We start from the raw sequence: 11,892 nt of genomic DNA on the forward strand, positions 1-11,892 counted from the left end.
ATTTATTCTTACTTGAGAATTTATACATACTACGTACTAGGGCATGGTAATGCATCGGAATTTTAGACCATTGGATTCTTTATTACCCGGTGTATATGACATAAATTAGCATGGTAGAATTTTTAGAATTCAAACTCGAATATAAAAAAAGAAACACATTGTCTCAAATAACTTTGTTGATGCACAAAACCGGATGGGTCATGGAACAACGTAAAACCGACCGTGAATCTGCAAGAAAGTAAATAACACAAGATGTATCATGGTTCATCCCAATGTTTAGGCTACGTCCACACTGATATTGTATTTCTCTGAGATGTTGAAGAGGGAGAGAGAGAGAGCTTCTCTGTGAAGAGAGAGATCTGAGAGGGTGAGGGTCAGGCCTAAGAATCGGCCTCTCCTAATGAGGAGAGTGAGGGGTCTTTTTATAGAACAAGGGCTCCTCATTTATTACATATTTGCCCCTCCATTTATTACATAATTACACTTGAGTCCCTCGAGTATTTATACGAGGTCTAAATACGAAGACCCTAAGTATGGTATAAACAGTAGTCCCCCAAGTCTTCAGTTAAGAGAGTCTTTTGGCTGGAGACTTGAAATTCAATCCATGTGTGGGCCGAAGTAACTAGATGTCGTCTAGAATTGATACTTGATATGAGGTGGTGCCCAATCTGAAATGATGCTCAACTAGAAGTAGCACATGTTGCGAGGCTGCTCAGCTTGTGGCTTATGTTGCCTTGGTTGGCTCGGCTTATGGTGTTTGAAGGTGAGGGAGTCCCTTTTATAGAATAAGGGCTCGCTCCTCAATACATAAATATCGGCTAGAGTTGATGCTCGCGGCGAGGCGATTGCTCAGTAGGCGGCGATGCTCTCTAAGGATGGTGATAGAGTCCCTTTTATAGAATAAGGGCTCGCTCCTCAATACATGAATAATGGGTTAGAGTTGATGCTCTCTAATGATGTTGAGGGAGTCCCCTTTATAGAATAAGGGTTCGCTCCTCAATACATGAATAATGGGCTAGAGTTGATGCTCTCTAATGATGGTGAGGGAGTCATTTTTATAAAATAAGGGTTCGCTCCTCGATACATAAATAATGGGCTAGAGTCCCCCAAGTATTTTTCATGAGGCCCAGTTGAGGCCCAATATATGGTACATAATGTAGTCCCCCAAGTCTTCGGTCAATATAGTTTGTTGGCTGGAGACTTCAAATTGAATCCATGCATGGGCCGAAGTGGCAGTTGTTCAGAGGCGGTATTTGTATACCCTGCACTGAAGCTTTGTAGGTGAAGTTTTGAAGCTAGAGCTCTGTAAATGAAGCTTTTGAAGCTAGATTGACATGAGTGATGCTCATGAATGTTTATGTTGATTGACATGAGTGATGCTCATAGATGTTGACATGAGTGATGTTCATGAATGTTGACATGAATGATGGTCATGAATGTTTATGTATGATTGACATGAGTGATGCTCATGTATAATTTTGGAGTACTAGGCGTACTTTTGATCACCTAGTGGGTGATAATAGCAACAGGTTGCCGAATAATTTTGGAGTACTGGGCGTATTTTTGCCAAATAATTTTGGAGTACCGGGCGTACTTTTGATCACCTGGTTAGTGATAATAGCGGCAGGCTGCCGAATAATTTTTTGTAGTACTGAACGTACTTTTAATCACCTGGTTGATGATAATAGAGGGTCTGGCTTTTTTGGGCATATGGGTCTTTGCCCTCCACACAACATTCCAGCCCATTATTTTTGGCTTGTCGTTTTTTTTTACCCTCTGATGGAGTTTTTACAGATGTCTCTGAAAAATAAGAAAAATAAATTTCATTATTAAAAAATAAATAAAGCAGTCGTTGGTGCGTACTGGGTTGTTGCAGGTCTTTTTCCATGTGTGTCTTCCAGTGGCTTCTTCAGAAAAGTGAGAACATACATAATGAAAGTTTTCTTTTTCAAAAGTTGATGGCATATTCTGCTTTGGTGGTCGACAAAAGCAAAATATAATCCTGGCTTTTCCTTTCTGTATTCCTTTTCTTCCCTTTTTCTTTTTCTGCTGTCTGAACATCAACTGGTGTACTCCAGCTGTAAAACTCCATCAGAGTACTTTTCTTTCTGCTTTTCTGCTTTTGCTTTCGGCCTGTTCAACCAAAAGCAAAAGAATCCCCAATTGCGCCCTTGCTTCACTTGCTTGTCTAGCAGCTTGTTCATCTCGTTCCCCCCACTCAATCCTCACCCAGCCCCAAAACCCGTTTGAAGAAACGGGCACCCCGGAACCAGAAAGCCGCAGACTGACCTTCTCGCTGATCCTTTTGCCTTCGAACCGCCCATCTCCGGCCACGATGGTGTCAAGCCATAGGCACTCTGGCTGTCCTTTTGGCGAGAGTTGCCACTTCCTGCACTACGTTCATGGATGTTACAATGTCGTGGCTTAGATGATGAATCTTGCGCCTACCCCTCCGCCACCTAGGAATATTCTTGGCCCACCATCCAATTCCAATGGGTCCAATTCATCTGGAGATAAATCGCATATGCAATAAATATAATTCTGCTGAAGGCTACAAATTTGGTGACAAATGTCATTTTGCTCATGGTGAGTGGGAACTTGGCAAGCCTCTTGCTCAGACCCACGATGATCCTCGTGCCATGGGACCTGGTCCAGGCCGTATGGGTAATTGGATGAAGCCACACGCAGCACGCCCTACATCTAGCTTTGGTGCCTCATCTACTGCAAAAATCAGCGTGGACGTAGCGGATCATGGAGGAGAACTTGGTGCAGGAGCAGGCGAGCCTAGCCCAGTCCCGCGGGTCCTCCTCAAGCTTGAAGAGGATGTTCAGAACGACGTCGTCGGAGAGCTTCGAGAACAGGGTTCTGGCCATCGGATTTCAAATTTATCCGAGAAATGAGGGGACAAGGGTCGGAACTTGACGTTGGATTTGGGTATTTCGGGGATTTTGAGAGATGGGTTAACGGAATTTCTGTTTGTTTTTTGTGAACTGATTTGGGGAGAGTGTGAGTGTTTGGTTAAAAGGAATGGCGCGAGAAAGGGAGAGTTGGGGGAGGTTGGTTCGGTTTTGGGTTTTGCAAATCCACGGCAGAGGTGAAAAAATAAAAGAGAACCGACATAGCTTTTCGTGTCGTTTCCCACAGACGGTGCCAAATGTTGATGCACAAAACCGGAGGGGTCTTGGAACAACGTAAATCCGACCGTGAATCTACAAGAAAGTAAATAACACAAGATGTATCGTGGTTCACCCCAATGTTTGGGCTACGTCCACACTGATATTGTATTTCTCTGAGATGTTGAAGAGGGAGAGAGAGAGCTTCTTTGTGAAGAGATAGCTCTGAGAGGGTGAGGGTCAGGCCTAAGAATTGGCCTCTCCTCATGAGGAGATTGAGGGGTCCTTTTATAGAATAAGGGATCCTCACTTATTACATATTTACCCCTCCATTTATTACATAATTACACTTGAGCCCCCAAATATTTATACGAGGTCTAAATACGAAGGTCCTAAGTCCAATTATGCGTTTATCAATCTCTATATTTCAGCAACACAAGTTTGTGTTCTTTCTAAAACTGCCAACTTCCATATTGTTTTGGCGGAGGAGAAATTTTTATTTTATATTTATTTAACACCTAGTACCTTAGCTGTCATATATATTATAGGGAGAAAATTATGTGCATTCGCTATAAACAAAAGTGCACCACATGGGGAGTAGTGTGCTGGCATGGCCCTATCATTGACATGAGTTATTAACCCTTCTCCATATTTCCTAGTTGTTGTATGACCTTAAATGCCACATTCCCTGATTTGAAATCTTATCTCTATCTCTATCTCCACTTAGTGCACATCATGAATTATCACGAGGTAGCTCAGTAATTGGGGCAAAGTTTAAACCACTAATTTACTCGACTCATCCTAAGTTTGATTCTTGACGCTGATGAATTATATAATGACGGTCAAGAAAAAGCTGAAATACTTCTTTGAGTCTTCACAATACTCAAAAGAGTGAATTGCACTATGATTTCGCCACTAGCAGGTCCCTTTTTGCAAAAAAAAAACAAACACTTAGTGCACATAATGGACCCTCTTGTCCAAATGCATATGTATCCACATTAAAATATGCTTTTATTCCAAAAACTATGTCCTAAAAGCACATGGTTCCATTCCCCCACATGGCATCCCCAGTCAGCCCCCAGTTAGTTGTATTTGCTCATAATTTAATTTAGTTCTTAAAAAAAATATATATATATATTTTGCAGCTTAATTTAAAGGCCATATTATGGGTGTCTTTTACTGGTTGAAATCTGAGAGGAACTCCTTTTGTGTGGAGCCATGGAGCCAACTGGTGATGACCCAAATGAGCAATCTGCAAGTAAGAAAGAAGACAATGTGGAAGAAGCCAATGATCTCTTGGAAGAGTGTTGGTTTTTTGATAACTTGCTCAACAGGAAACAGAAGATGCTAAGGTGTTTTTCTGATCCTCACAGCAACTCATCAGGTTTTGGTCAAGGAATGTCAGTGAAGGCGAATAAGGCCACAGAAGGCAATGGATTTGCCGGTCCAAATTTGGTTCGGACGCCGTCGTTGCCTCTTCATATAGGGAGGCAGGAGACTGTTCAAGTGAAGCAAAGTGGTGGTAAGAGTAGTGTGAGCAAATTGACAAGGGAAACGTCGCATCAGAAAATGCTACAGACACCAACCCAACCGTCGGTTTGTATTGGGAGGAGGACAGAAGGAGTTCAGGATAGAGAAAGTGATATCAGAAGAAGTAGAGTAAATGGGCAACCGGTGCGCCACAATTTGCTCAGGACACCCTCCCTGCCACCATGTCGAGTAAAAGAAAAGAGAAACCAAGAAAGTGTTCCACAAAAACACAAGGTACTAGCTAGCATTATCATCATCATGTTTTTAGTTTAGAAATATACGTTAATTAAAATTATGAATTAATAGTTTCAAAAAAGTCACCATGCACTCCTTAAGCACGCTTGCTTATGCATTAAATTGATATTAAGGGGTGCAGATGACTTTTGTGGAGTGACATTAACGACTCAATATTTAACGACGGTTTAATTAACTTATTGTTATCTTACAATGTTGTTACGCTTGATTATTGCAGGGGCTCACGACACAATGTTCTACCGTTCCAAGATTTAAACCCCCCAAAAACACAGTAGGGGAAAGCAACATGAGTAGTACAGATGGGATTAAGGAAATGAGACTCCGGTGCCCTAATCAACTGACGACGAGAAAGAGCCTAAGTGATCTTGAAATTGAAGAACTGCAAGGGTTCAAGGACTTGGGGTTCACATTTGACACGAAAGAGTTGAGCCCTAATGTGGTGAACATACTTCCCGGTCTGCAGGAAAAGAAGAGGAGTGAAGATTTGAACTCGATACATGTTAGGAGGCCTTATCTTTCCGAGGTGTGGTTGGCGCAAAGCTGCGCAGCCCCGCCACCTCCAAATTTGGGTGCAACTATGTCTACTGAAGATATAAAGGAACAAATCAAGTTCTGGGCTAGATCTGTGGCTTCTAATGTGCGCTAGGGATTTTTTTTCTTCTGAATTTTAACTTGATTTACATGCTAATCGATTATGTAGTCCGATTCATTTAAAAAAGTAACATCCAATAATCTACCCAAACCAATTAATCCAACCCAATTTGGTCAATTTCAACAACTCGATCAAATTGGATCATTGGATTAAAAAAAAAAATCATGTGTGAGACAGAGAGGAAGATGGAGTTGCTATTGTATAATCTCAATGATCCACCCTCACGCGACACTTTCAATTGTATTATTTCACTTAACATACACTTATCGTTTTCATTTTGTGAAATAGTGTTTCAAAAACCAGTCCTGTAAAATGTTACCAAATGAGCATAAATGTTTCTAATTTACGTTCATGGGCATTTCTGTTTTCATAGAAAACAATTAGATGATCAAAATGTCTAATTTGGCTAATTCACGCATAATTTTCAGCTTTTCACACTCATCTCTTTATTTATCATCATCAAATTAAATAAATAAAATTAAAACAACTAGACATATAATACAAATACATATATATGGTTAGGATCCAGGGCCACTCTTTTAACACACATTTTTTATACACCTTTTTATATGGCTCACTCCGTAATATATTTATGCGATCAAATTTTTTAGTTTTATGTCTTACTTCAAAGACCATGTCTACTAAAATTTATCCAAAACCCAAACCATATGTCTATTGGATTGAATTTAGAGTTTCTTTGAAGAACCGTATTTTTTTTTTTTCAATACAAATGAATGTCTTAGTGGTTTTGGATTTGTCTAATTTTTTTGCAAAGATAACTAATGAATAATGTACTCTAAAATATAAGAGGTTCGAAATGTTGAAATTCATTACAACGTGAGCCCTACAATATATATTACAATGTTCACATGAAATATGGTTCAAAATCTGGAGGGGATAACAGATATTTTCATAAGCCCACCAAAATCCAAAATATGCAAAAGAAGATGTCATCTTTGGTTGATGAGAAACAAAAAAAACCAAAAAACACAGCCGCAACTGAACTCCTCAGTAGCTCAGCTCTCTCTCCCTCCCTAAAATCCCTCAAATGTTGCAGACCCAACACCTTCTCCTTTCCAATTTCCCCATCTTTCTCTCTCATCCCCAAACCAACTTTCTCTCACCTCCCAATCTCTCACCTTTTCCTCTCACTTTTCTCCACAAACCCACCAGTCTCTGCCCTGTCTCAGCCCATTCCAGAGCCGGACCCGAACAATGGCTAGCCGAAGCTCCAGAACCCACCACCGCGACCCCATACACTCCCTTAGAATTTGCTCCAGACGGTCCCGAAGAATTGCCACCGTCTTCTTCTCCAGTGTTTGCCACCAATGATGACCCTTCATCTCTCCAAGTGGCCACCAGTGTTCTTCTCACAGGTGCCATCACTGTCTTCCTCTTTCGCTCGCTGCGACGCCGTGCCAAGCGTGCTAAAGAACTGGTAAAGACTGTAGCTTTCGCTTCATTACTGTGTACAAATTACTGTTTTTTGTGTGTACTTATTGCTAAAGTTTCGAATTTTGGGAATTGGGTTTTGGTGGGAATTGCCTTTTACTTTCAATTACAAGTTTTTTGAAGTTTTGGGGAATGCTTTTAAATTTTATTACAAACAAATCACTACTCTAAGCTACACAAATTGGAGGGAGGGTTTGAATCCAGAACGTTGCAGGTTGAAGAGGAAGCCATATCTACCCGAGCGATCCACCACTTGCCAGGAATGATTTTCATTGATTATATGTACTTTAATTTTAATGTGTTAATTTTGGATTTTGAGAGATTGTGATACAATTTGCCATTCACTTTAAATACAATTTTTATGTGTTAGTGTGAGCCAATTTGTGGGCTTTGATGGAGTGATTTTGGTGCCTAGAAATATAGGTCATCTGGAGTGAAGAAGTCATTGAAGGATGAGGCTTTGGATAGCTTGAAAGCACTGTCTACAGGTTCTGTTGAAGCAAAGGGTCCACCGTCACCTGTTCAGGCGTTGTTGGGTGGAATATCAGCCGGCGTCATTGCACTTATTCTTTATAAGTTCACTACTACAATTGAAGCATCTCTCAACCGCCAAACTATTTCTGATAATTTTTCGGTTTGTCCCTTCATTGCTCGTGTCCTTGATTTTTCTGTTCTGGACATATTTTTGTTTAACTAACACAATGGTTCTTATGAGTTTACGCTACTATCACATTTTCTCTCAATTCCATAGGAAAGAATAATGATCCAGATAAAATCTATTGCACTTTTACTGCGTCTGAATTCTTGTTGCTTCATTTCTTGTGTACTGGGATTACCTGTGTGCTCTAAGTTCAGCGTAAATACAAAATAGAATTGTAGGGTTAAAAATGTTAAGTTTTAAATAGTTCGAACAATTGCTGGTGATACCTTACACGACTTGAGGCACAAAATGCTCACTCTTTTTTCTTCTTTTTTTGTCCAATTGAATGTGATGGTAGAAATATTGCACTCCAAGACCGCTTTTCATTTGTATTCTTGTTGGTGTGTGAACTTGGCTAATTTTCATTGAATCCATCCTGGCCTTTGAACATTGTACTTGTGTTTCTACTTTTCAGGTTCGTCAGATTACAATAACCATAAGGTAGCTCCTACTACTAATTCCTTCTGGTTTTCCTTGCTTTTAATCGATCAGAAAATGATCACCTTTTTTTTCTTCTGTTGGCAGGACCATTATAAATGGGTTATGCTACCTTGCAACATTTGTGTTCGGCATCAATGCTGTGGGTTTAGTCCTTTATGCTGGTCAGCTCGCCATCAACTCTATCATGGAAGATATAAATGAAGACACTCAGACTCAAGGTGAGGAGCAGTCAGGCTCACTGAATTCAACGGTTGAAAGCCCCACAAATAGTGGTGAGAACAGCAATAAGGATGATCAAGATTCAGATGGAACACAATAGAGTAGAACCAACATTGACGCAGAAGCAGGTTTTGTCATTTCAACTTATTTCTAGGTAAATATACTGTTTGAAAGAAATCTGTGCCATTTCTGGCCTTGTTATTTTTCGTGATCAATCTCTCTGCACTCAAGATCCTATTCAATATTAATATATGGTTGTCAAAGATGAAGCGGTTCTTAGCAGCTGCCATGAATGTTTGTGTATCTTTGCTCATTGATTTTTACAGAAAGAAGTAAACGAGAGTGCACAAATCAGTTTTCTATGCTCAAAAGTGTAAAAATGATTGAAATTACGAAAATCACCAAATCACATCACGTCAAAGTTTGCTATGAAAATTTTAAGATTGGAATTAGAATACAAAACATGTGATTGTCTCTCTCTCTCTCTCTCTCTCTCTCTCTCTCTCTCTCTCTCTCTCTCTCTCTCTCTCTCTCAATTGTTACTCCAAAATCTTCTGCTAGAGTTTAACTTGTTGCCTCTGAATCTAATCTCGTACTTGGTTCTGGTGGTTCTTGAGTTGTGCTTCCATGCATGTGTGATCTTTCTTCATGTTGCTCATTAGCCCTTTCGATTCTGTGTTTTTCTTCGTCAAATTTTCTGATCATATTATCACGTCTCCCAACTGGTCGGAACTGATGCAAAGGAGTGGAATTTGAATCAAGCCTGTGCAAAACCAACACCATGGTCACTGAGCAAACAAACATTGGAATCGGACCAAAAATCCAAAGCAGCAAAGTAGTGGCAAAGTAGATAGCTCTTAGCCCCAAAGTCCAGAACAAGCCTCCACTTATCACCGCCTTCTCGACATGCTCCTGAGGAATATCACTGTCTGGCATACTGATGAGGAAATTGGCATGAACAAAGTCTCTTATACAATGTAAAAAAGAAGCTAAGGCCAGCAGGAAGCAGGCCAGAATGCTAATATATTTGACGGAAACTAGCGTAGGACTTGTGTCGCCGTATGTAATACTGCTCGTGAAGACATTGTGCGAAGAGTTTCCAATCCATGCTCCGATGAGAGAGCTTAAGGCTAGAGAGGTTGAGGCTAAGAAATTTGCTGCTGTTGTGGTGCTAGAGATTACTGCTAGGGACATACCTCTGTCCTTTGCATCAACCTGCAATTAATTAAAGACCAAATAGAGTTATATACTGTGTTTTCTCTTGCCGGACTTGTCTGACAAACGTTGATATTGTCAGACTGTGAATCTGCATCCCGCATTCTAAGCAAAGAGAAAGATAAAAAGTGGAATATATACTGACCTGCAACATTCTCTCAACCCAAGCTTTTCTGCAGTGGTTTTCATTGCCAATGACTGTAGTTTCAGGATGTCTTAGGTATCTATACAGAAGAAAAAGATGGTAGCAAAGCATGATTAGCAACCCAGTTGGGACCAAGATTAAATCTAAGTATTCCTTCTTCCAAACCATTCTCTCTCTCTCTCTCTCTCTCTCTCTCTCTCTCTCTCAACTAATATGAACAGATTAATTGTTGGGTTTGGTTGGCTTTTTAATAAAAGTATATATATTATTCTGGCTAAACGTTAAACTCCACAAGTATAGTGGATTTGGTTAAGTAGATAAAATTGGCTTTACTTTTGAAGAAAGAAGTTGACCGACTTCTCAATTAAAAATTAATTAATCGTGTATATGATCCATATCGTGACTAATAAGAACTTAGAAATACCATGCATGCAGCTGTTCTTTTACTTCACGGGGAAATGGAAGTCGTACGAGAACATGCTTTAAGCTCATTGCATGGCGGTGATATTGTCGAACTCATCACGTAAATATTGTTCTCATATTTGAGTGGGCGATGTTACTCACATTTCGCTCTCCCTTCTCGACTCTTCTTTCTTTTATTTTGGAATGTTGCAAATGATTAAAATTGTTTGGATCACTAGATTAACTCTATAAAAAATCAATCAAATCAACAATTGTTTAATCATTTGATAAAATAATTAGTCTATTTATTGAATAACTATTTCATGAATACAAGATTTCGAATTTGGTTTAATTTTAGAACAGGAAATCTTTAAAGAGTGACCAAGAAAACAGACAATTTTGATCATCTTGCAACATTGTAAGATGAGAAGAAAAAAAAGTCAAGAAAGTAGAACAAGTAAATAAGAAGGTTGCTAGCATTTCCCATCTAAGTGAATCAAACCAAAGACTTTATCGAACAAAACATTGACAACTACTACTAGACCTTAGAGCAAGTCCACCGGAGTAAACTTTGCCCAGCACCCAGTCCAAATATCAAACTGAGGGTTAGGGAATTCATTCCAGCTTGTCGAGTTGCCTAGCACCCAGCCCAAGCCAGACAACAGACCAGCCCATTTTTTACAGACCCAAGAGCCGACCTATTTGGCTGGCGCGTGGACTGGACTGGCGCTTGGCAGCAAGTAGGGGACAAGGGGACAGGCGCTGTCAGCCCACTTGTGCTGCAGCGACGTGGCTTGCTCAGAGCCGTTGGATTTCCAACGGCTAGTTTTTCTAGACCGTTGGATTTCCAATGGTAACAAAAATTTAAATTTTACTTTTAAATTGGACCATCCGATCACTGATCAACGGTCCACATTTTTTACCCCAAGATAAATAAATAAATAAAAAAAAGGGCCCAACGGTTAGATTTATGACTGTTGGCCACATGGCAGATCCTTGGCTCTTGGATTTGAATATTTTTCAAATCCAACGGTCCAGATTAATTAACTACATTAAAATTATAAAAAAATACAGAATTTTTTTTAAAAAAAATATAGTAAAATTTTAAAAAAGTTATTTTTTTTTCCTATAAATACCTAACCCTCATTTTCCACCTTACACCACATTTCAATATTTTCTACACTTTCTATACTATCTACATTTCAATATTTTCTACACTTTAAGAGACAAAATGTCTTCGTGGAAATCTATTCACAAAATAGAACGTTCGGATAATGACACGTGGTGTAACGAGATTGGTTAAAAATCTTATCTGAAAATAAACCTATTTTATTATTTTATTCTTTTAGAAAAAATTTAAAAATATTTTAAATGGGCTAGGTGCCAGCGCATTTTGTAGGGGTGGAGATCGTTTGTGCCAGCGCATTTTTTAACTGGTGGAGATCCTTTGGCTTATTACTGTTCATTGGAGTCTATTACTGTTTATTGAAGTGGATAAATGGGCTAGGTGCTAGCACAAGGTCCTTAGGGGTGGACTTGCTCTTAGGAAATTTGACCTACCAAAATTTTTAAAACAGTGCATTTTTTTAGTAGGATTACATTTCGGCCGGAGGTACACAGGGCTCAAGGGAATTTCTGTATGGGTTTTTGTGAGCAAGTGTACTGATTAATTTGTATATCTTTCTACATTTGTGGAACAAATCAGTTTAGGGGTCGCCATGGAAGATTTTGTGAGAAACCGTATTGAACTTCGAAGGACCACCTTCAC

General features: G+C 39.6%; 4 protein-coding genes across 5 annotated transcripts; 3 read left to right on the plus strand and 1 right to left on the minus strand.

The window, feature by feature from the left end:
- The first annotated feature begins 2,492 nt into the window (after positions 1-2,492).
- LOC126590443 (zinc finger CCCH domain-containing protein 14-like) lies at positions 2,493-2,900 on the plus strand. Its single transcript, XM_050255905.1, has one exon. The coding sequence runs from the start codon at positions 2,493-2,495 to the stop codon at positions 2,898-2,900; it is 408 nt and encodes a 135-aa protein (XP_050111862.1).
- A 1,388-nt stretch (positions 2,901-4,288) lies between these two features.
- On the plus strand, positions 4,289-5,849 carry LOC126588711 (uncharacterized). Its single transcript, XM_050253815.1, has 2 exons — positions 4,289-4,877; positions 5,116-5,849. The coding sequence occupies exons 1-2, from the start codon at positions 4,332-4,334 to the stop codon at positions 5,542-5,544; spliced, it is 975 nt and encodes a 324-aa protein (XP_050109772.1). The 5' UTR covers positions 4,289-4,331; the 3' UTR covers positions 5,545-5,849.
- A 594-nt stretch (positions 5,850-6,443) lies between these two features.
- LOC126591460 (uncharacterized) lies at positions 6,444-9,253 on the plus strand. Of its 2 annotated transcripts, XR_007612397.1 has the most exons (5): positions 6,444-6,988; positions 7,418-7,636; positions 8,118-8,143; positions 8,228-8,516; positions 9,106-9,253. XR_007612397.1 is itself a non-coding variant. In XM_050257155.1 (4 exons), exons 1-4 carry the CDS (start codon positions 6,599-6,601, stop codon positions 8,460-8,462), a joined length of 870 nt encoding a protein of 289 aa, XP_050113112.1. In that variant the 5' UTR covers positions 6,444-6,598; the 3' UTR covers positions 8,463-8,631. The 2 variants fall into 2 exon arrangements, 1 of the variants encoding a protein (XP_050113112.1); XM_050257155.1 differs by lacking the exon at positions 9,106-9,253 and having other exon boundaries at positions 8,228-8,631.
- On the minus strand, positions 8,896-9,890 carry LOC126591461 (uncharacterized). Its single transcript, XM_050257156.1, has 2 exons — positions 9,723-9,890; positions 8,896-9,577 (listed from the first exon to the last, which is right to left on the minus strand). Exons 1-2 carry the CDS (start codon positions 9,888-9,890, stop codon positions 8,927-8,929), a joined length of 819 nt encoding a protein of 272 aa, XP_050113113.1. The 3' UTR covers positions 8,896-8,926.
- Positions 9,891-11,892: the final 2,002 nt, after the last annotated feature.

This window comes from Malus sylvestris, chromosome 11, assembly GCF_916048215.2.
Source record: "Malus sylvestris chromosome 11, drMalSylv7.2, whole genome shotgun sequence".
Taxonomy (NCBI): domain Eukaryota; kingdom Viridiplantae; phylum Streptophyta; class Magnoliopsida; order Rosales; family Rosaceae; genus Malus; species Malus sylvestris.